Here is a 24,961-nt window from a genome sequence, read left to right on the forward strand (position 1 = left end):
TTGGTAAACGATAAAGTGCGAACATTTCTAGACTAGCTTAATATAAGCGTACCTTGAGATAACTTTGCAAGTGCAGTGTGATTTCTGATTAGAAGTCTTGAATATGTCAAGAGTGTAGCTAAGTGAGAATGCTCTACTGGAATTTGCAGCCACAACGATGGGCCCAGGGTACAGAATATATGCAGCTACCTATTGGAGACATTCGTACTCTAAAAATGATATTGTCTTTTGTACAAGCTAATGAAGTTTTTTTTTCAGGGTTCATGCTTACCAAAGGTATAAAAAGTGTACTGGAGTATTTATTCACTTGATAGCCAGTAATGGCTTGTGCACATATAATTTTGTAATTATGTGCATGAGCCATTACCACCTATCAAACAGCAGCTTTAAGAAAAGGAAGCATTGCTGGTTAACTTGATTTCACTAATGAAACATGGAAATATCACTCTAATAATTTAGAAAAGCTTTAAGGTGCTAGTACAACTCCTTTTTCATGAAAGTCTGACTTTCTCCGAGTGGTATTTATATATCTATTTGAGGGGTAGTGTCAATATGTTTCATGTACCGTTTGCCACTCTCGTAAGGCCAAACAGTTCGTCATTACAAACCACAAGTCCCAAGAAACAATTTCCAGATGAAAATTCAAGGTATCATCTCATTCATACCTTTTAATACAAAGTTAAACATTGTATTCCTGCAAGTCTACCATGATTCAGCCACATTAACTGATTAAAAACTCCGTAACAGCTTTGTTGAAGTCATCAGCATACTTGAAGTGGAGGTTGTGCTTTCCATCAGGTACAAAATATAGCCTAGAAAAAAAAAGGAACAGAATCAAATAATCATGCACTCAAACCTCATTATAACAAAGTAGCATCTTACACTAAAATAAGTTTGATAAATCTGAAAATTCGTAATAAAGGTTTATTCTTAACACTATGTCTATTGTAAGACTATTCTTCATTTACTTTGTTATGACCGATACTTCGTAATATCCGGGTTTGTATCGAAGTTTGAGTGTACTGTGAGTTTGGATGAAATGAAATGTACTAAATGAGCCATATGCAAGACGTGACAGGTAAAAAAGATGATTGCCTTAAACCTTACAAATCGAATTTTGATAAAATGTACTAGTACCTCCAGGAATATGGAAAACATGCCAGCTATGTGAAATCAAGAGCAATTATATTACAACACACTATAAACATGGTGACTGCAGCATGCTATGTCAAGCCTTTGTCTAAAGTATACAGGCTAATCTATAATATGTAGCTACGTTGTTTAGCTGTGTATTATGGTAAGTTTGAGAACTATTTTCTGTTTCAATGCAATGCAACTTTCGTGGAAGTTTGCAACTGAATCCTGGGCATGGTATTTACATTTTAAGCAATGTGTAACCTCAAACAAAATATTTATGTTTATGCACAATTCATTTCTCAGCTGACCCGAAATTCAAAGACTAATTCAAATAAAGTAGAACTTAAAGGGAAGGTGAAAATCTTTGGGACACGTGTCACTGCAGCCAATGTTTCAACAGGTGAACTTGTCTTCTTCCAAGGCTGAGATTGAAGCTGATAACAACAAGCCTAATGTTGCTTCCAGTAACAACCTATGTTCTAAATATTTTTAAACACGTTGAGGAGCACATGAAGTTTTTTTCTGTACTGTAAAGCTGTTACAAGTGCGAACCCATTTCTTCGGAAAACTTGCAGAGAATGGAATCAGTTACTACATAAATTTATTATCACTAATGATCAGAGCCACTTAAAACATGGTGTAACCAACATCACTGTGCCTGAATCGGATTTTTAACAATACCTGTCTATTACAGTTATTTTATTTCGGACATGAAACTCAAACCTCGATATAACAAATTCAAATATAACGAATAATCAGTTAAAATAAACAAAACAAATAGCTTTGTCATAAATACAGTGTTACGATTAACCATTCATAATGGAGTGTAAGATATATTGAAGTATTTTTATGGCAGGTATGACTTTGTAGTAATGAGGTTAAGTGTAGTTCAGTAACTACTTCCTTTACTGTTATCATTTATTTGTACTAGTACAATGCTTTTTTATTGTTAGTTATAGTATTACCTCTAATGTTGTTGTGTCACGCATAGTGTTTTTTTAAACAATAGAGATTTTTTTACAAAAATTCTATGACAGTCAGGCCCCTGTAGTCTACACAAACAAACTTCATTCCAAGGTTGCAAAACTTTGCAACACCTAAAGCTACATTCAAAAGAATAATAAACAAAAGCACATCAACATTTACTTAATAATATTAGGGAAAAGTTGTAGAGCATGCCATTTTATGGGCTGCTTAATTTTCTAAAAATTGCAGAATGTACATAATTAGAAGGAGTAATCACCAAAAATTAAGACCCCAGTAAAAATGATACTAAAACTGTGTGCACCAGGCATGCAGGAAATATGTCAACCCTATATGTAAGGCCAGAAGATCAAATTACCAACTTTGAAAAAAAGGTGCATCCAAGAAAAACAATGCCAGGAAAAAAAAGTGATAGTTTTGTCACTACGGCGAAGCAATGACTGCGGTGGCAACTAATTAGAATGTCACACGAAGAACGACAAACAGCTCGATACTTTCAGCATGTTATTACAGCACAGAAAAGGACGCTCGAAAAGAAAGCATAGGTATACACTGGAATAGTATGAACTAACAACCGTCCTACTTGTTATTTGCTGATATTTCAGAAACATGCTGAAGATGTCCACGATGCTGAAGTTGACGCTGTTTGATTTTTTTTTAATCTGCAGCACGTGGAATGACCCCTCTGCGTCTTCTGCCACGGAAAGGTGTCTGACACCTTAGTGTGCCTTGTATTTTTTTTTTTCCCCTCTTATACACAACGAGTGGTACAGAAGGGGGCCACTTTTCATTGTGCATCTCAAGGGCGGTTTTCAATTTGAAAGAAAATGTAAAGACTTTGGTGATAGCAAATACACTCAATCTGTTCCAAGATCTGCACACTGCGAGCAGAAAATGGTGCATATGAAAAACTTGGTGAGTGGCTGTGTTGGCTAGCGCAGCGAGCTGTCGAGCAAGGGGTCGCTCCGCAGCCCTCGAATCACCGGTATCTTGCTTTGAAAACTTTTTCTACTGATTTATTTTGCTTTGATTTTTTTTACATATATAAAAGTACATATACATATCCAGCACATGACGGCGATGGCAAAAATCACCCAAGAGGGTCCATATACTTACTACATGTATTGCAATAAAGTGACAAGCTGTCTCAAATGCCTAATTGGACAACTTATCTTTGCATTGGTTGTTTGGTACTTATCCATTTATTTGTTGAACTCAAAAGAAGTGCTAAGAACTTGTTCACTTGTCTGCGAGAAGCAGCACTGCAGTGGCTGCCACCTAGTTTTGAGTTGTGCAGTGAAAGAACAGGTGCAAGTTGTGTTTTTTCTTGGTTACACTGTGAAAGAAACAGATTAGCACCACACACCGAACATAAAGAATAAACGATTCTTTTGGGTAGTTGTGACAACTTGCTGCTTTTTTCTGCCGATATAATGTTGCGACGTTTTTTTTTGTTTCAAAAATTGTCATGTGAGCTTTCTTGCGCACCCTGTGTGCTAATTTTGGTTTCGCCTAGATAGGGGCCTTAAAGTTTGATGATTACATATTACTTCAAATTACATGTGTTTTTTGCAATTTTTTGAAAATGGGCATGTCATAAATTATCACATCCTAAAACTCTTTAAGATAAACAACCAACCCTCAAGCTAATAGTTAAAAGATGAAGTAACAAAGTTTTATTTTGTTATCATTTGAATATAACTGTAGATGTGCCAACATTTTTCTTCCTCGGCATAGAGTTAGTTTGTAAAAATGAAAGGTGCCTGAATGGCCATAACCTCGCACACCTAAAAAGACGGGAGAGGTCCGATAAATAAAAGGTATACGGTGCATACTGGGCGCTTCCCTCAGATACTAAGGAAAATAAAGTGGTGCTGACTGCTATAGCACTTTCATTAAAAATTGGCATCGGCTAAAAAAAAAATGCCCTGTATCATTTTAGGTGGTGTCAATGCATGCATGTAGCATTTGGTGTCATGTGGCTATTATACCTTCCTCCCTTAAAAAGCACACATGGTAAAAAACGGATCAGATCAAATCAAATGATGATGATATGCACTGAAAGATGATAAAATAGTAATTTCACAAGGATGAACACACTGAAAGATGGTAAAATAGTAATTTCACAAGGATGAACGCTACGCTTTCACTTTTACTTTGATGTTCTCCAAGAGAACATTCACTGCCTGCCTCCAGTGTGGTGACAGTGAGTGCTCGTTGTCAATAAATAACATCTATTCATGCTTGGTGTGTGTATGTGTGTGCATATATATATAGTAAGTTAACATTTATCAATTCGTAGGGCCAACAAAATTACGAACCGAAAATTTGCGAGTTAATTGATAAGTCAGCATTTGTCAATTCAAAGGGCCAAAAGATGTAAGAATGTCATCTTGTGGAGTTGTTTAGGGCAGGGTTAGACTTTATTTGGTCAAAAGATTAATTTTAAGCTTTTACAATGAATTTATATAGAATTTCTTTATTTTTCAAAAAAATGTATTCACACTGGGTTACTTGCGGTTTGAAAAAAAAAAAAGTGGTTCTTTTTCTGTGATTTGTTGACAGGAAATGTAGGTGTAAGTCGACGTGGTCTTTGCATCTTTCTTAAAATAACATTTTTGGAGGTTATTATAGCTTTTTCTCGGGAATTGGAGGGAATAAAAGAACAAAAGTTCTCAGATATGTTAATTAGTGGCATTTACATAAATGGAACTAGAGGTGTTCACATTTGTTTACTATAAAAACTATTATAAGTGGCAATTTTAACACCTTGACAAACATTAAAAAAAAAATCTAGTTTTAGTTGTACGCTTACCATTTCAATTCCACTTCTGTAAAATGTTCTTTGCTATCCTTGTACAAAATTCAAATGCTTTGAAATTAGGAATTCTCAAGAAAAAAGGGCATATGCCGAAAAATTGTGAAAAAAAAAAAACTAAATACAACTTTAAACTTATTTTGAGCTCCTGTGCAACCTGTGTCTATCTTAAAATTTTTTGCAAATTTTATAGCCATAGCTTTTACCACCACGCCTGTACAGTGAAACTTGGAAATATTTTTTCAGTCTCACACCATCTTAATACTTAAAGGTGCTCTGCAACACTTTTTGAGCATAGTCAGGAAACGCTGCAAATCGGTAGTAGAGGCTCCTGAGAACATGCGAGCCAAATGTTATAGCGCAGCATACGGCCTGGAATTCACAATAAATTATTAAAGTTGGCTGAAAATTGATTTATCTTCCCTCGACAAATGACGGAAGATGCTCAAAAATCACACATAAATTACCCATCTATCAGTCATTGGCTGATTTGAACATGAAGCGCTCGGTTGTAACAGAGATCGCCGCGAAAGGCCATCACTTGTCCACTCTCATGCGCATGTGATCGCACTGAAAAAGCTGCATATTTGAAGAAAAAAAAAAGTGCTAAAGGTCACGAGGCGCACGTGACGTTTTTTTCATTGTCCCTCCCATCCCTTCCTGCCATTGCTTTCGTCGGGACGAGAGAAGAGAGAATGTGATTGCAGCGTGTGACAAATCTTTGTAACTCCGCTCTTACGGGACGGATTCTTAAAATTTTTGCGGCATTGAATTTGTGAGACAATACACTTTTCCAGTGAACTAATTCCATGGTTACTCAAAAAAGTGTTTCAGGGCCCATTTAATACTGCTATCGTATATGGAATTTCGGGTAACTGCATCCAGCTTTTTTTAACAATCAAAAGTTAATTTGTGTTTAAAGCCAAGAGCAACACAAGACACCGATAGGTAAAGAAACAAGCCCTTGGCTTTTCTCATGCACCACAGATCCTACCAAATCAAAAATATTTAATAAAACAATGTTTTGATTTTTACACCAGCATAAAGAATGTAAGTGATAGTACCACAAGCTGAAATTTAAAAAAACCAGCAGGTACTCTTACTTTGCTTTTGCAATGTGCTGCAACAGGTAGAGAGCATGATGCATTGGCACCAGTGGATCCTTGCCTCCCTGCACTACTAGTGTTGGGCACCTTATTAGTGGCAGCTGATTGCGGCACACATCACCACAATTTTGGCGCAGAAGGTCCTGGTAAAAGTCACAGTAGTTGGACCACAACTTCCGAAAGTTCTCAGTCCCATAGAGCGCTTCCATTGAAGCCCGCATCTTTTCGCTCCATTTGTCAATGTTTCTGGTGGCTGAAACAGCATTAATGGCAACTTTTGAGCTAATGAGAAAATAAACCTACTAGAGACAGATCAAACAGAAGATCAGCGAACACTGAGCTGCCTTGTCAGCCTTACTTACAATGGCCAAAAATAACATGTATAAGCCAAATCATGAAAAGTTGAAGAGGGGACATCACTAACGCGAATGTTTCAAGATGCCCAAATATGTGGGCATCACCCCTTTAAACTCAGACGTAAAGGAGGAGATAGAGCAAGCTTGAGCGAAAACTTGCCAAAGACTCAATTAACTTTGGGACAGTGGTTAAAATGAAGCTGACCTCAGAGACTGTGATTAACATGCAGCAAGTAGTTAGTTCTCAAGAATTAGTCACCACATTTTCTAGCAAATGATCTTCAAAAGGGTTTCCACTTGGGCTTGTTTGTTCATTAGGACGAGTAGGGTTGCACACAAGATGGGACAAGAGAGAAATACAAGAGCACACATAGGGCACAAAGTATCAATAGTTTATTGACAAGAATAAAGGGCCCCTTTCATACATTTCCACGGTAACATTGCACATTGCAGCAGTGAATTTTAACAACAACAACAAAAATGCATGACAGTGGTGCTAATTCAATTAATAAAGAACATCGCCATACACGTGGTGATTCCCTAACAACAATGCACATGAAAACAGTAGAAGATAATTACAAAAAAGCATCGGTGTACACCGAATGATACGGAACATGTACTCAGCTGCTACTGTAGGCCAAGCCAAGCTTAGTCTTGAATCGCTTGATGGTCACTATTGTGCTGTACGCACAAGAAAGTGCAGCATCGACTGCTGGGCAGTAAAAGCGAGCTATGTTGAGTAGGGTATCTGCTACATCTGAAGGACTCTTCAGGCGGCCGATTGGAAGTGTTCTAATGCTGTGCGGACCATAGAGTTTCCTAAACATACACTAGAGGGAACTCTGGCCCTAGTGTCTATGGATCTGCAACACACGGCACTTTAGCGAGCATGGGAATGATGGGTAGTACACGGATTTGTCTAATCTTCGTACTTCTGGCTCCGTGCGTGTTCGTGTGGCTTGGAGCTGTTTTCTGACAAAACAAAAATCAGCAAACATTCAGCGGTAGCGCTTCACATCCTTCATCTCTTAGGCTTACCATTTCAAATCGGGTCACGAAGTTCAAAAGTGTTCGTTCTTTCCTTTCGAAACAAAACCAAAACAGAGCAATAAACGAAGCCACTAGTGCGATTCGCCGTCCACAAGTACGAATACTAAACAATTCCGTGAACTACCCATCATTCCCAAGGTCGCTGAACGATCGCAGCACCAGAGTCCCCTCTAGTTAATTTCAGGAAACTCCACGGTGCAGACTACTAAAATGCAATTTCTTTCAAAATAAGCATTTCCTTGACCTGACAGGAACTAAGAGGTTTCTGGAATGCTATTTAAACAATCAACATTTACTTAGTATTTGCCTTTAGTGTTCCTTGAACACATACATGTATGCCTAGAGAAACGTGTCCATGCATGCACATATACAAAGTGAAAAATTAAGTAATGATTCTCACCTTCGAGTAGCTGAACATCATGCTCAGTGATATAAGCATTACCTCCAAAAGCAACAAGCTTCTGAACACGGTCTGGGTACATGGCTGCTAATATCATTCCTGTGTTTGCACCATCACTCCAACCAACGAGGGAGTATTGTTTGTGCCCCAATTTCTGCAAACATAATATTGCTTTAATGTTGTTAAAAAATAAAAAAAAAGAGAGAGGGGGGCAGAGAGTATTTCAAACACAAGAGTTCTTCACTGAAAACTGCTTCAATTCAGCTCACAATAGCTTAGGATAACTCTTACACCTTTGTACAAACACATAAACATGTACATATATTAGGCTTGATTTAATAACTTCATTCTTTTTGCCCTAATAACTGAAAACCTGCATGGAGTAGCTCTATGTACGGTGTTCCACTAAATAATCTAAATACCTTCTCCTGAAGCCTATGAATACTGCTGTTCAAGCCTTTGTTGTGTTTCACAGGCAAAATCTGTTTCTTAGAAAATGTAGTATTTTTCTTAGAGATAATACACTTATGAAAAAAAGTTGCAATACAGCCTTGCACACCGAATGTCTGCAAGATTGAAGCAGGCAAAGTTTTTCAAAGAAAACATAATTTCTACTGAATAACTTATCAAGGAGGTTATTGGCGATAATTGAAAACTGTCTTAAGGAAAGAGGCTTTACACACTGCGTATAGCAGTAAAAGCTCGTTAATTCAAACTCAACGGGAACTGTAAAATTGTTTGAACCAAGCGGAGTTCAAATTGGCAGGTGGGAGCAAGAATGAACAGACACTACGCTACATTGCACAGGCAGATGGATGGATGGATGGTAAAACTTTATTTCGTCAGAAAGCAACTGAGGATGATTCCGTGTTAGATGGCCATCAACCCAAGGTTGGCGGCGACCTGTGTGGCCCACTCCACGACCCTTAACTGGACGACTGGGTCTGAGCTGGTCAACACGGCCTCCCAGTGCTCAAGAGAGGGATCACGCATAATATCCACCGGCGGCGGCACTATGCTACATTCCCAAAGTATGTGATCATATGTTGCCACAGCCTGACACCATTTGCATTGCGGCTTAATCTCCTTCGGGTACATTTTGTTCAACACGTAAGGGTTGGGAAAAGATCGCGTCTGCAGTTTTCTCCAGACGCATTCCTGCGCCTTAGTCAACCGCTTGTGCGGGGGCGGATAAAACCTCCGCTCTAGTTTATAATGAAGCCAAAGAGGTCACCCTCTGGACTCGTTATCATGAATTAGCTAGGTTCTAAGACATGCTTGTGACACACAATTTTGCAAATGGAGTGCAAAATTTGCAATTTTGCAAATGGAAAGCTATAACAGCAAATAGAATTAATTGATTATTTATTTATTTATTTGTGAAACCCTCAGGGCACATTTGTAGATTGTAGAGGGGAGGGGCGGAAATATAGTAAAACAGCAAAATAAATACAGGATTATGTAAACACATTACTGTGCAGATAAATATAATAGTAAATATTACATGCAAGAAGTACACTTTATTAGGAGACCACTGAACTCAAAACCACAAAGAATACACTAAACAGCCAGTAATGGTTATGCCCGTAAGTAGAATTTACGAGTGCAAGCTTATTAGTGAACTCTTAGAACGAAAGGAGTCAGTGATGGTTACTAATGATGCAATAGATTAATCTTGACGTCTTAGGAAGGAGTGATTGTGAACATGCAAAGGTATTGTCACAAGGTACGTTGACCTGATGAACATGATCATCGCGAGCTGAATGGTACGGTGCCGGATGAATCCAAAGTGAGCGAAGGAAAGCAGTGTGGTAATAGATTTTATGAAATAATAAAAGGCGTAATTCCCTTTCTGCAAATAGAGAGTCAGTGATATGCCAGAAAAAATCATCAACATGCATTCATGTGTACAGTGAGCCTTAATGTCCAAATCTAGAAATTATTGTAGAAAGGAAAAAAGGGATCAGGTGGATCTAGTTGGATACTTCTGAGCTCAAATGCACCCTCATGACTGAATGAACGACCCTTTTGAACCTTGACAATCTCCTTCAAGCATAACAATATGATGCTGTTTATAGTACTACAAAGCAGGCTTATTTGCATGGCAGAGTTAATGGCATCATAACTAAATGTAATGAGCAATTTGCATTAACTTGCATTCCAGTCCTGACTTCATGAGCACAGTATAACTGAAGTTCAAGTGCACAAAAAAACACAAAGGAACACAGGACAAGCACTTGTCCTGTGTTCCTATGGGTTTCTTCCTGCACTTAAACTACAGTTACACCATGCATATCCAACTATCCCAACTTTCGATTCTAATGTAATTAATGAGCATCATTTGCAGCTTGCCCAAAAGCTCAAGAGCGGCGTGTCTATTCAAATCAGCTAAGAAATGTTGTTTCATTCTTTTGTATATTTAGTAAGCTTGGTTTTATTTGGTTTTTTTAACATATTGCGACCCCTCTGGTCTGACTTCTGCGAGAAGCAATGAAAACCAGGGCCTCTCAGTTCAAATTAACCATTGAAGATACCAACGTGTTTGAATTATCGGGAGTTTTTCACCACAAAAATACACAGTGTTGTGCCAGGACTAGGGCGTCCCTTCAAATTAACAATAAGCTAAAATTAACCGAGTTCAAATTAACAAACGTTTACTGTTACTATATTGCGCAGCTGAAAACTCCACAAAAATCAGACAGAAAGTTTCAAGTATGAGAGTGTACACAAACCAATAGAATTTTGAGACTTTTTCTTTTTTTACAATAAAAAATTATTTTGTAAGAAACAATGCTGCATGACTTGAATAGACCATATGAGTTTTGCAATGCTAAATGATTATTTTTTGAGCCAAAATAATGCATGTTGAAATGACAAAGTTGCTCTAATATTGCAAACTACATGATACGGCAACTCAATCAGGAGTGCGATTATTACAATTTAAAGGCCAACTCCGGCAATTTTTTTAGGTCAGTGGATCTCAATGAAATTCACCGGGTACGTTCATTTGCACGCTTGTGCCATTCCTGCCAAATTGCAGGCTTGAGAGTTTTGCAGACTCTTTTCAAATGGATTTTATAGCTTGCATCGAAATGCTCACTTTTTATTTTTACGTGACATGTAGAAGCGCACTCGGTTGGGTTTCTGTTTCGGTATTGCGGTTTTTCGGTAATTAAAAATTATTTTCGAGTTTTTTGAGCATTTCAGTTATCGGGTGCGTGAGAAGAGTGTCTAAGAAACATAAAAGCACCATTATCCTGACATGGTCAAAGAATCGCTGGAGTTGGCCTTTAAACTGATTGTAATGAAACGGCATCCAGCATGAAGATACTTTCATTATATTAAATATACAATATATAGAATGTCATAGTTGAATCAAAAAGAGGAAATAGACATGGGCCGGGCATATAGCACATACACAGGATAACCACTGGTCATTAAGGGTAACTAGATTCCCAGAGAAGACAAGCGGGTTAGGGGGAGACAGAAGGTTAGGTGGGCTGATGAGATTAAGAAGTTTGTAGGTATGAATTGGCAGCAGCAAGCACAGGACCAAGTTAACTGGCGGAACATGGGAGAGACCTTTGTCCTGCAGTGGATGTTGTCAGGCTGATGATGATGATGATTATGATGAATCACATGTTCATGCCAAGAAATACTCTATATTAGCTTTTTTTACATCTAATAATTAGAAGCCAGATTTATAGGCACTAAAAAACTGGGTTTTAGGCGCCAAAAATAGGCGGGCAAAATGGGCAAAACACTGTTTTAGGCTCCCAAAATCGTAAATATAGGCACAATAAACTGCGTGTGTGAGCTGTGTCTACGACAGGAAAGCAAACAAAAATGCTTTAGTTTATGATGACACAAAGGCGCAATCGTTTAGCATAGCCATGCCTTTTTCCCGCAGGGTTCGCAGAATATGAAGAATACGGTCTCTCCATTTCTATAGTCCTGCATGGTGATTTAAGTGTCCACCGTCGAATAAACATGGTTCTGGGTCTCTCTCTTTTTGGCATGGCTGAGAAGGGCTACACAGGTGCAAATAGCCAGACTGCAATAGGCCAGAAGCACCTTTTTGCCTCATAATAACTTGGTCTAACTGCACAGGCTATGTTTTTCTTCTGTCTGTGAACACCAAAAGGGTTCTTACGCAGGTTTAAGAATTTGAAGAAGCGAAGAGGAATGCATGCACTGGACGCTCACGATATGATCTGCCAAGATTTGCAGTGCTACGTGCGCCATAAAGAGGTGAAATGCCAAACTGAACACCGCTTGACTCATGAGCGTGCGCCCCAACATGGTGAAGTGTACGTCAAAGTTGTACGTGACACTGCGAGAACAATTCTAGATGACGTGTGTAATTTGTGCAATCTGCTGCCTCAATAGAATTATGAAGGTTGACAGAATTATTAAAACACAGAGACGAAATCTATGCACGTTATTTTTTTTACTCTTCATAGTGAGCGAGATGTGAGACTAAGCTACCTCCATTTCGTTTGCATTGGTGTTATCACTGTTCTCGCATCGTGCCAGTGCCAGCATTCGCAATATTTGGTGTGTTTTTGGTGCATCATCCCTTAGAGGAATTGCAGCGGTGTGATGCTGTGTATCATGGTAAGGATACATGATCCATGCTAGCTTCTCCATACGTGCGTGCATAGAGGGATCAATCCCACAGACACAGGCAGTACAATACATTGAACCTCGAAACGACAGAACACCACTTGCGTGCAACACCTGGCATGGGCATGTCGTGTGGATGTACCTTACGCGCACATGACGTTCTGATGCGTCCGCATCATGTGATTCTCCAGCTTCGAGATGCTCCGATACCAAATAGGGCAGGCGGGGAATAAGGCTTGCAAAGTCTACATAAAGTGAGTGGCGATAGTTTCAAGCTCACCTTTTCACATCATGCTTTTGCAGTTTGTAATGAACCAATTAAAAAATTCTAGTGATACAAAGCTTTTCACTGGGCACGAAAAACTTTTACTGTCTAAGTAAAATTTCTCATGTGACCTAGTGAAGTGCCATTTAGGAAGTAAATGACAAATAAAACAAAAACTACATGGATATTGTTTTTCTTATCTGCACTTCACTTTGCGCTGATAACACTCCACAATTTTGCATTTGTTCTTCATCATTCTGTTGCTGCACAGAAGCACTTCCTGCTCTCTACGAAAGTGAGCAGACGCCGGAGAGATGCCGAGCAGACGACACGATGCAAATGAATACATGTGTAGAGGCTTATCGACCTTCCTATTGTCTAAAAGACCTTGTGAGCTTGACAGTGCTGAGAGTAACTTATGAGGTGGAGTATAAGTTTCCCTCCACAGTGTTTTGAAACTTCGATTTTGCCAGGTAACATGAATACCATAATCCAGCAGTACTTGAAAGCAAAATTTGAGGTTAAATAGCATTTATATAGGCATCGATTTTGAAAACAGGCATTTATAGGCACTTATAGGAATTTAGGCACGAGCGTCTAATATAGACATTCATAGGCACTACAAAAACACTTAAAAGCTCTTCTTACCCTCTAATTTGTGCTTATATATGAAAATGGCACAATAGAAATGCAAGAAACCAAATAGGCATTTGCCTATAATCCGGTCGCTACTAATAATTTATTACATCCATGCTTGTTATACTGAGATTCCAGTGTATCGCTGAGCTCACAGGTTGAAATGAAAAGCAGCCATCCATGGATATGAAAACCTAGCATTTAGAAATGGCACTATGTTTACAGATATGCCAAAGCTCCCTATTTTCGTTTGCTCAACGTATCTTGTATTTCATTTTATTTGTGTATTTAGCTTGATTTCAATATTTTGTATATTCTTGTCTAACATTATGTAAACAAACCTCGATGTGCTTTGCGAGTCTGGTCTTCTATAGTGTTACCAAAAAATAAATAAATAAATATGTGCAGGTGTTATGACTACCTTCAGTCTACCCCTCAAATTTTATTTTCAAGCTATTTGTCAAAGCTAATTAAAAGTTGTGAAATTTTATGCAATAAAACTGCAACATGATTATAATGCCTGCAATAGAGGAAGCTTCACATTAACCCTTTCCCTCCCATTGACATGTGATTGTTGAGATTTTGTGTCAAAATGACCGCTGATGAGCATACTCGCATAGTTGTGTTTCTTGGCAATAGATGGCCAAGCTTGCCTACGTTATACCATTTGTGTCTCGGCTTTCTTTGTATTCCCATCTTTCACTGCAATGCAGGGGCGTAGCCAAAAATTTTCACACAGACCCAACTGGGGGGGTAGGGGGGGGGGGCACAGGCATCAGCTTTCTTCTGTAACGTCACTGTCGGCGGTACTTATAGCAGATTTTGTATAGATATCTAAGTCATGAGACTGCCCACTCTCCCCATGCGTATGCTTGTGAAGAGAGTAAGTAAAAGTAAAGTAATCGCAGTAAAGTACAGTAAATGAAAGGTAGAGTGATCGTTTGGAGCTACGGCCTCTCATCACACCATAGAACGAATTATATAGTCATCGAAAACGCATCACTGTGATGACCCGCACGATCGGAGAAGACATCATTAATCTCTGTTAAGCATAGATAGCATAGTTCTCGTTGGGGCGAAGTGCGTTTCACAAGTCAAGGACGGCTCCGCTTACAACAGTGAAATAGAGGTACAGTCGAGTCCACATATAACGGCCCCACTTAAAACGAACTTTCGCTTAGAATGAACAATATCCGCGTGACCGTGAAAATATACATTGGTTCAATGGCACAAAATTGCACTTACAACGAACGTCTCTGAGCGCCGCTGATCGGTTACAGCAAATGAAGTCAGCGCTCTGCCGACTTCCCGGGAAACCACTTTTGACTACGGATCAGGCATCGACGTGGTGCCCATACATTCTTATTGTTAAACGCCGACCCTGCCTCCGCGCCTGTCTAATTACCGCTGTCGTCGACCACTTTTTGTTACACACCCCTCCGTCCTTTGTCTCCCTGCTACTCTGAGCACCCCGCATCACCAGACGAAGCCCGTGTTTTCACACTGCCACCGATCTTTCGAAGACCGGACGGCAATCTACCCTGTTTTTGATCGCTGGTACTGTCGTTGGTGTCGCAGCCCTGAAGTGATCAGACCATCTGCCAAAATTGCCGGCCACCGACTGTATCCGATCGCCTGCGTCTAGTGCACGCGCGTATGCTACCCCACCGGCTCTAATACGTTGCGATTCGTTTCATGTTTAGAACTTCTTCTCGCTCACTTTGCACTCGGCTCAACATGCTCTGCGCACGCATGCGGAAGCGCGAAAACGGCTTTTAATTTGTGCGGAACGAATCGCGAAATATCGAAGTTGGTGAGGCAAGCAAACCCGCCGGCGCGGGTTTCAAGTTGAAAAACCCTTTTTCAAGTTTTTCTATGTGCGAGTTGCGTGTTTCGGGGACCTTTTAAGCAAGCTACCCGACCTGCCTCCTTCCCGTGTGTTTTGGTTTTCAAGGTCGCCCTCCCGCCGCATCCTCCCCTCTCCACTCATTCGCAACTCCATGCCCTTCTCTCGCAAATCTGCTCTCCTCTCTTGATCACAACCCCTTTGCCCGTCTCTACCGCTCTGGGACGCCAGCCAAGCTGGCTCAAAATTAGTTTCGTTTTCCGACTAGAAACTGGCCCAGAGCTGTTCCACGCGCGTTCTGACATACGTGCCGCGTGTGTGCGTCTTGCTCGCTCTAGGTGTGTGTGTGTGTGGTCAGGATGGCAGACGGAAGGACTTGCACGCTTTTTGCTGCCGCTCAACAAAACGTCGAAAGTGTGACCGCTTGGCTTGGGCGTAATCCACGTGTTAGGTGCCGCATTGCGGAGCCCTTGCTCATAGCTGTTGACCACCCGGCAGCCAACTTCCTGCTTAGGGCGTGCCAGTATTCAGCTGTGAAGATGGTGAATATTTCATGGGCGGCAGTGATACATGCATGCGAAACTGTTTTTGCGAGGCCGACTTCGTCGACGATGGGCCCGATGCCAACCCTGAAGCTTCCGAACAGGATGACTCCGGCGATGATTTATGGCAGCGTGTCGTCGACTCCGGCCTGGGAGAGCGGGTGGGACATCTTTTGCGCTGGTTTAATTACGGTTCATGATGATGCCGACACTGCAGAACTATGCACGGATTAGAGCATTGTGAATGAAGTATGTGGCAAGAGGGATTTGTAGGAATCGGATTGCGGGAACGACGATACTTTGGAGTCAGCGCCTCATGCAGCTTATGCCATGGGCCTCGGCGAACAAGCACCCTGCCGTTTTAAAGGAACTTTAGACCGCGCTTATCGCTTTTGTTCTTTGAAATACGTGCATCACGGACTTTTTGGGTAAAAAAAGTATGTTTTCACTCGCAACTTTTCTAAAACTGTGTTTCATTTACTACAAACTTCGGGATACAGCGAACGGATGTCGCGTCAGGCTCAGGTTCGTTATAAGCGGGCTTGACTGTATGCGCAGCATGTTTTTGTACATTCATAATTACATTTCGGTTTTGTTCACTTTACTGAGCGAGTAATATCTTACTGTCGATGTTCGTGACTGCATACCTATGGGAATGATTTTTATGTTAAACTCAATATGTCAAGCAGCGCTGACGCAGTCATAGTTTTTAGTCAACGTTATTTTTTTTTGCTTTATTGCGCACATCCAAGCATTCTTGCGATACGCAATAAGTAATTTTTTATAAGTTATGTTGCACGTTGGCAACAGGATTTCGCACGCGTTATTTTTCGAGCAAAGTTTTTCGCAACTTTGGGTGACATTACAGCAGCGTGCCTTGATAGCAATGAATTGCTCTAATTGTAGAGGTTGTATCGTGAAATCTGCAAGGGCAAGGTAATCAATGTTGTGAAATGTTCAGTTGGTCTCAATTGAAAATGCATCTGGGACCAGACTTTACTGACTCACATAGAAATAGCTTGTTCATCGCGTATATATATATATATGCACTAGAATATAAATAGGTGCAATAACGCATTATGATCTCGTATATTTCGTCCCTCTGCTTTCTGAAACGATAACATTGCAGCAAGGTGTCCTCCGTTGTTTGCAAGTGTGCAGCCATGATTTCCTTTTACGTTAACAGATTTAGAACTGTACAGAATATTTCACCGTGCAGCATCGATATGCTACGTATACACTGTTCTAACTAGTACATGCATTCTTGGTTGCAGCACTTACGCCGATGCGAACAGAAGCAGCTTCGTACCACACAAAATCTCGAGTGATCGGTTCACTAGAGAGAGATCAAGACAGTGTTTAAGAAAAAAAAAGTGGTTCATAGCTGGTGGGGCCCTTCTTCCTAGGCTCCACTGGCTATAGCGGTTCGGTGGGCCAGGCCCAGGGTTGCCAGTTGACTTCCCAGGGTTCGTTCAGCGAACACAATGGGGCGCGTATGGCCTATGTGAACTGTGACAGGTCGCTCTGGACAGCTGTAGGTTATCTGAGTTTAATGTAGAAGTATCTCCGCACCACGGACATGCATTGTGATATCTCTCCGAGTACATTTCAGAATGTATTAGTCTGCAGGCGGTGCCAACCCCAATCTTAATGTTTATCGACGTCCTTGTGGGGAGGTGCCTTGATCAATCTAATCTTTGTTTGTCTAAGATGCTGCGCAGAGTCACCCCTTCATCTGTATCCTCTTCAGCGGTGGGCGGTTGTGGTGCTCGGCCACTGGGTACCCGAGCTTGGCAATAAGGGTCAGCAGCCGAGTACCTTAGCCACTAGACCACCGCGGCGGGGCTTAAACATATATATATATATATATATATATATATATATATATATATATATATATATATATATATATATATATATATGAGATCTAACAGACAATAATGCCAAGGAAAGTATAGGGGAAGATGTTAGACAGAATTGTATACCACGACAGCTATCCCCCCAGTCACTTTATTGGGTTTATATGTGAATTAAACGTGGGAGTGTCAGTCAGTGCCACCAGTAGCCATGGCGGCGAGTGTAGCACACTCTTCTGAGCCTATATGGCGTCACATAGCACGTGAACTTATTACAAGTGGGCAGCTGACCAATAGACCCTTGTATACAACCTAAACCCAATAAAGTGGCTGGGGGGATAGCTGTCGTGGTAGCTCAGTGGTAGAGCATCAAACGCGTCATTCGAAGGTCGCAGGTTCGGATCCTTCCCACGGCAAGTTATCTTTTCACCCACTTTTCTTCATATTTACATTACAATTCGGTTTAATATCTTCCCCTATACTTTCCTTGGCATTATTGTCTGTTAGATCTCATTAATATTGTGTAAAACACAGAAAAATGAGCTCTTAAGAATACACTTTTTTCTTTAATTCATTATTGAGGGTCTCGTACTGGCAGACTTAGTGCTTTTAGGTTTTGTACGAGGGACTATTGGTCAGCTACCCACTCGTAATAAGTTCACGTGCTACGTGACACCAAATAGGCTCAAAAGAATGTGCTACACTCACCGCCATGGCTACTGGTGGCGATGACTGACACTCCCATGTTTAATTCACATATAAACCCAATAAAGTGGCTGGGGGGATAGCTGCCATGGTAGCACAGAGGTAGAGCATCGAACGCGTCATTTGAAGGTCGCAGGTTCGGATTCTGCCCACGGCAAGTTATCTTTTCATCCACTTTTCTTCATATCTACATTACAATTCGGTCTAATATCTTCCTCTATACTTTCCTTGGCATTGTTGTCTGTAAGATCTCATTATTATTGTGTAAAACACAGAAAAACGAGCCCTTAAGTATACACTTCTTTCCTTAATTCATTAACGAGGGTCTCGTACTGGCAGGCTTGATGCCTCTAGGTTGTATACAAGGGACTATTGGTCAGCTGCCAGTTAGTAATAAGTTCACGTGCTACGTGACGCCAAATAGGCTCAAAAGAGTGTGCTACACTCGCCGCCATGGCTACTGGTGGCGCTGACTGACACTCCCACGTTTAATTCACATATAAACCCAATAAAGTGGCTGGGGGGATAGCTGTCTGGTAGCTCAGTGGTAGAGCATCGAACACGTCATTCGAAGGTCGCAGGTTCGGATCCTGCCCACGGCAAGTTATCTTTTCACCCACTTTTCTTCATATTTACATTACAATTCGGTCTAATATCTTCCCCTATACCTTCATTGGCATTATTGTCTATTAGATCTGATTACTATTGTGTAAAACACAGAAAAACGAGCCCTTAAGTATACACTTCTTTCCTTAATTTATTAACGAGGGTCTCGTACTGGCAGACTTAGTGCCTTTAGGTTGTATACGAGGGACTATTGGTCGGCTGTCCACTCGTAATAATTTCACGTGCTACGTGAACCCAAACAGGCTCAAAAGAGTGTGCTACACTCGCCGCCATGGCTACTGGTGGCGCTGACTGACACTCCCACGTTTAATTCACATATAAACCCAATAAAGTGACTGGGGGGATAGCTGTCGTGGTATACAATTCTGTCTAACATCTTCCCCTATACTTTCCTTGGCATTATTGTCTGTTAGATCTCATATATATATATATATATATATATATATATATATATGTTTAAGCCCCGCCGCGGTGGTCTAGTGGCTAAGGTACTCGGCTGCTGACCCATAGGGCGCGGGTTCGAATCCCGGCTGCGGCGGCTGCATTTCCGATGGAGGCGGAAATATTGTAGGCCCGTGTGCTCAGATTTGGGTGTACGTTAAAGAACCCCAGGTGGTCTAAATTTCCGGAGCCCTCCACTACGGCGTCTCTCATAATCATATAGTGGTTTTGGGACGCTAAACCCCACATATCAATCAATCAATATGTTTAACTCGCCGTATATTTTTCCAGCATTATGTTCCTTATTGTAGCGCTTTTTGACACACTGCTAAACAATAAACTTTGTGCTCACTACAACTGCTCACACTGCATTTCTTATTACGCTGCTTTAAGTTTATGACCACCAGGTCACGGGGTTGAATCCTGGCTTCGGCAACTGTATTTTGAATGGAGGTGAAAACACTGTAGGCCCATCAGGTCAGATTTGGGTGTACATTAAAGAACCTCAGGCAGTCGAAATTTTCTGACTCCTTCACTATGGTGTTTCTCATAATCATATGATGGTTTTGGGATGTTAAACCCCACATATCGATCAATCAATCAGCTTTATGACCACCATCTCTTTACTTATCAGCTTAAGTTACATAATGAGTATGTCAGTAGGCCTCTCTAAGGTTATGATAGACCTGCAGATTTGCCTGTGTTGAACTTTCACCATGAGGCACTTCGGAGTGCCTTTAACCATCAGTGCATAGTTAAGATAAGTATCAATATATTGTACACTCGCATACAAGCGAAGTTCAGTGGATGACCCTAATATTCTGTCACACGGGCATGCGCACATGTTTGTGTGTGTACGTGCCTGTGTGTGTTTGTTTGGATGTTAGCAGAACGTGTGAAGCTTCAATGGAAATTCAATTCTCTGGCTTGAGTATATTTTAGCCCACGTACGAAGAGCCACACTGTAATATGCTTGAACATGGCCTATCAGACCTCGGAAGTGTGTCCGGCTTTTAACATTAAAATGAATCTCTGCCTAGGTAAAATCTTCGTAGTGATAGACTGCAGCAAGATCTGTTCCGGTGGGTACATGTATGACCACCGCTGCAGCATTGATTGTTTCGCCGAGCCAACTTAAAGCACTCGCGGCCGAGATCCCTGCCCAAAATCTCACAGATTGTCAAAGCCTCGACAACCACCACGACACGTTTTCCCGTGTGCAGACATTATTCACTGTAATAGCGCCCAAGAATGATATTGTTACAGTAGCTCTGCTTCGTTTCTAAATCAGGTCAGCACGAAGCGACAAAAAAAAAGTGGGCAAGTAGCGAGGCGAGGGTTCCCACAAAAAATTTCGGAGGGTGATTTGAACCCCTCCGACCCCCCCCCTCCCGCTAGCTACGCCACTGCTGCAATGTCATGCAACGAAGCCATCTTCATGTTATTCTTTATTATACTGCCACAAGGGCACTCGTTGAATAGAAAGAATGGTACTGTTTTATTCGGAAAAAAGCTCTACAGATTGAGCTAAAATAAATTTCCATATAAGTTTGCACCAATTTTCTTCTTTTTCAAGCATTAGAAGACCCTCACATCAAATTTGGAAACTCGAGATGCGTGTGTTATTGAATAGTTATGCATGTTTGGTCACTTTTGACTGACTATGGTTAAGTAATAAATATTGCCTTTAAGATGTCTTTAAGCATGCTCACCTGATATGTCAGCACCTCCCAACATTGCCACTAGTATGACGTAGACAGACACCCCATGTGATGTTCCACAAGAAAAAGTCACAGCTTTGCCGCAAAGGCGAAGCAATTAATGCGATAGCAAAAAATCATAATGTCACTTGAAGAACTACAAACAACTTGATACTTGCAGCTTGCCACTGAAGCACAACTATAAGTATGATCGAAAATAAAGTGCAGGTATACATAGGACAAGCATGAACTAACAACTGTCACGGCTGTTATACCTTTTTGTTGGAGCAACTAAATAAAAGTGTTGACAATGCATAACTCAACACTCTCAGATATTTCTTTTAGGGGAGAAGTTACTTATGGCGTGGCTTGTGTGTCCCGTTGTCATATGCAACCATAGGTGGTGCATACCCAAGACAGCGGTCCTTAGAATGTCCGCTGGATGGCGGTACTTGTATATGATGAATACATGATGAAAAGATGTGCGATAACGGTACTTGAAGTGTTCACTAAATAGACAGACGGACGGACCTACAGATGGACGGACGAACTGATAGACAGACAGACAGACAGAGGGGCAGACAAATGGACGAATAGACAGACAAACAAGCGGATAGATGGACACACTGACAGTCACAAGGATGGAGGCATGGACGAACGGAAGCAAGAACGAATGGACAGACGGAAGCACGGACGAACTGACGAACGCCTCGCCCCACCAATCATCATTCATTCTATGAACATGCTGTGATTTTTTTCTTTCGAAGTACGGTGCATGGAGTGACCCGTCTGAGTCTTCTGCCATACGATTGTGTTGAATGCAAGGTGTGCACGGTGTCTTCTTTCTTTTTTGTTCCACATCACAAGTGAGCACACAAAGGTGCCACTTTTTTGTGCGTATCTCTAGGGCAGTTATCAAATTGAAAGAAAATGTAGGAGTGTTGCATGATGGGAAAACACACTCAAGCTCTAAGATCTGCCTACCGCCAGCGGTAAATGGTATATGTAAGTAGCTTGCCGTTTATATGCCGGCACATATATGGCACGGGGATGAGTGGTCTAATGCAGCGTGCTGCGAAGTGAAAAGTTCAAATCCCCAGTTGGGTCTTCAGAACTTTTTTTTTTCTTCTGCATAACTTTTTTTTGTGCATTTTTTTATACACATACACACACACACATACACATACATACGTACATATACATACATGGGGCATGATGGTTATGGTGAAGGCAAAAATCAGCAGAGAGTGTCCATATAATAGCTATCGCAGTAAATACGAGTACTGTTGACGTCACAGAGCCTTCACAGAATGCATACACAACCATGACCGGCACTCAATAAGGGCTATTGTTTTTCACCTATCTCGCTCTGTTGTCAGGCCGCTCTCAAACTGGTTTTGGCTGCTTACGCCAGAAATGCTTTTCTGTTCCCTGAGGGGAACACGCTCAAAACACCCACATGGTTTCATTCTTCACTGTACGGGTCCCCTGGTATGAAAGCTGTATGTTCAGCATCACTGGAGCTTAAGTTCACATGGTCACAAGAACTCTCTTGCAGTGGGGCACTAGTTTCTTACAATTTTAGGCAGGGGTTTTGAAGTGACACAAATACTAATCACCATTAACAATACTAGCATTAATTATACAATATTTTAGAGCATTTACCATTCAATTTTGGCATCACCAGACACAAGGCTACAAATTGAAGTAAAAAAGTAACAAACACAAGTTTGGTCCTTCAATTGTGACTCCTTGGGTCCTTTGAATATGCACATGAGCATAAGTACATCTTGCATTTCACTACCATTGACATGTGGCTGCTAGCAATGTTATATAGGTTAGGCCACTGTTGTGGGCACTATGGATACTTATGAAGTGCCTTGACGAGTGAGTTTGTATAAAACAATATAGTAAGGATAATGGTGCACTTACGTGCAAGACTTCAGCCAACACTCGAGCGTCTCTATGGTAAAAATCAAAAGGAAAGGTTCGCTCTGGTGGTCGGCTGAAGCCATAACCTGGAGGATCCCATGCAATTATGGTGAACAGCTGCCGGTTCAGTTTATCAAGTTGAGGCCCAAAGTCTGTACGGGAGGAACCTAGAGGAAAATACAAACGAAGGAAAAAGTAATATGATCTACATAGTATGCTGTCTGTAAAAAAAAAGTGCATTGGCATACTTTTTATATCAAAACGGTTCAATGTACCAAGTTGGAAAATGTACATACGTCACACAGTAGACTGCGGCAATAGTACAGTCGTCAGCGAGCTAAACTCAAACACTTCATAATGTACCCTGGACTAATCTGACTAGTGCCAGCCACAAAGTACTGGGTGCTGTTGCCGTGATAGCATACCTTGGTATGCTTGGATAGTATGTCAGCATGCAATATTAACACCTCAGCAACAGAACTCAAAGATATGCGGCTGCATCAAACTGTTTTAGGACACGCTCTGGAGCATTTTCGTCAAGCTTTCTGACTCGAACATACATACAAAAATATACAGCAGAATGCATTCAAATAACACTTGTGTATGCCCCTGAAGCATGCTTTATGAATTTAAACTTAATGCCTCTTGCATGGTCCTATCTCGCAATTTAATTAGCTGCACCCCTACTGATCTTGCATTAAGGCTGCATATGATAAACAAGTTCCTGAAGAACATCTTACTGACGAAGGATAAGTACAACCGAGGGGCCCAGTTACACTTGGTCACATGCCATGTGTATTTGATCGATCATGCAAGGAAAGCAAGCCCAGGTGGATATATCAGTTGCTTTAATTGGTGTAAATAAATAATACATTATGATGTTAAGAAAAATTACAGCAGATGAAAGGATACCTTCCTATCAGCGAGAAAATAAACAGATTTTCAGATTTTTAACAATCAATAGTTCGCACCTTTTTTTGGCGGGGAGGGGGTATTTGGTATGTGCGACTAATATTACTAGTGTTATACATACGTAGACAAAAAGATAGCTTTCTAATATATATCGAATGCAGTTTTTTTTTTCCTTTCTTAATTCATCGGCGTTGTTCATTCCATACTCCTTTTGCAGGGCAGCGTCAGCACCTCATGACCACTAATGTGCCCCAACACGAATTTCCTGCTACAGTACCAAATAATTATAACCAACTACGACTACTTACCAATCGCACCGGGTAGTAGGACAACCGGTTGAGGCCCATCGCCAACAATTTCAATGTGAATTTTATAATCTAGCACATCTAGACACATAAGAGGTCTGGAAAAAGTATGCCGCTAATTAGGTGATGCCTGACAGAACTATCTCACTACCTGATCACTTACTTGGTCGTTAGAGCTGGCTTTAGTGAAGTGGAATACCTAGCGAAACCATTCGAGCAAGACTGCTGTCCAAGCAACGGCCCCAGCAATCCGGTTCTTGCGAAAGCGAAAAATGGGCGCATTATTGCCACGAACACTCACGTTACTATCTGAAAAACAGAATAAAGCACGAATGCTTAAAATGGTACAAAACCACCTCAACGTGCCATTGTACCAGGCAACGGTGACCAGATACCATGGAAGATACCGTACCAGCAGCCGACGCAGCCGCAGCCAATCCATTTACAACCACGCGCATAGCCATGTTGGGCCCGAAACTTTTAATGCCGTGCTTTGTTTAAACTTTCTCCACGTGTAAAGCGAATTTTTACACCTAAACTTCTACAAAACAAAACAGCGGTAAAAAGGCGTCTGTAAGGAGGTGCTTTTGGCTGTAAACGCTTAGCAAACGTCACAAACAATAGCAAGTACCACAAAAAAATTTATATCCACCATTCATGTTGTCACACGCAGTTTTTTTTAATGAATGAATGGCCTGAGAAAATAGCTTTTTTGTA

General features: G+C 41.0%; 1 protein-coding gene across 5 annotated transcripts; it reads right to left on the reverse strand.

Annotated features, from left to right (window-relative positions):
- Positions 1 to 627: 627 nt before the first annotated feature.
- LOC119176235 (serine hydrolase BPHL) lies at positions 628 to 24,793 on the reverse strand. 5 transcript variants are annotated; one of them, XM_037427417.2, is made up of 7 exons: positions 24,657 to 24,793; positions 24,408 to 24,553; positions 24,248 to 24,342; positions 23,028 to 23,194; positions 7,852 to 8,005; positions 6,043 to 6,298; positions 628 to 812 (listed from the first exon to the last, which is right to left on the reverse strand). In XM_037427417.2, exons 2-7 carry the CDS (start codon positions 24,524 to 24,526, stop codon positions 722 to 724), a joined length of 882 nt encoding a protein of 293 aa, XP_037283314.1. In that variant the 5' UTR covers positions 24,527 to 24,553; positions 24,657 to 24,793; the 3' UTR covers positions 628 to 721. The 5 variants fall into 5 exon arrangements, with proteins under 5 accessions (XP_037283314.1, XP_075733398.1, XP_075733397.1 ...); XM_075877283.1 differs by having other exon boundaries at positions 24,619 to 24,749; XM_075877282.1 differs by having other exon boundaries at positions 24,408 to 24,500; positions 24,601 to 24,701.
- Positions 24,794 to 24,961: the final 168 nt, after the last annotated feature.

The sequence above is a fragment of the Rhipicephalus microplus genome, chromosome X, assembly GCF_043290135.1.
Source record: "Rhipicephalus microplus isolate Deutch F79 chromosome X, USDA_Rmic, whole genome shotgun sequence".
NCBI lineage: Eukaryota > Metazoa > Arthropoda > Arachnida > Ixodida > Ixodidae > Rhipicephalus > Rhipicephalus microplus.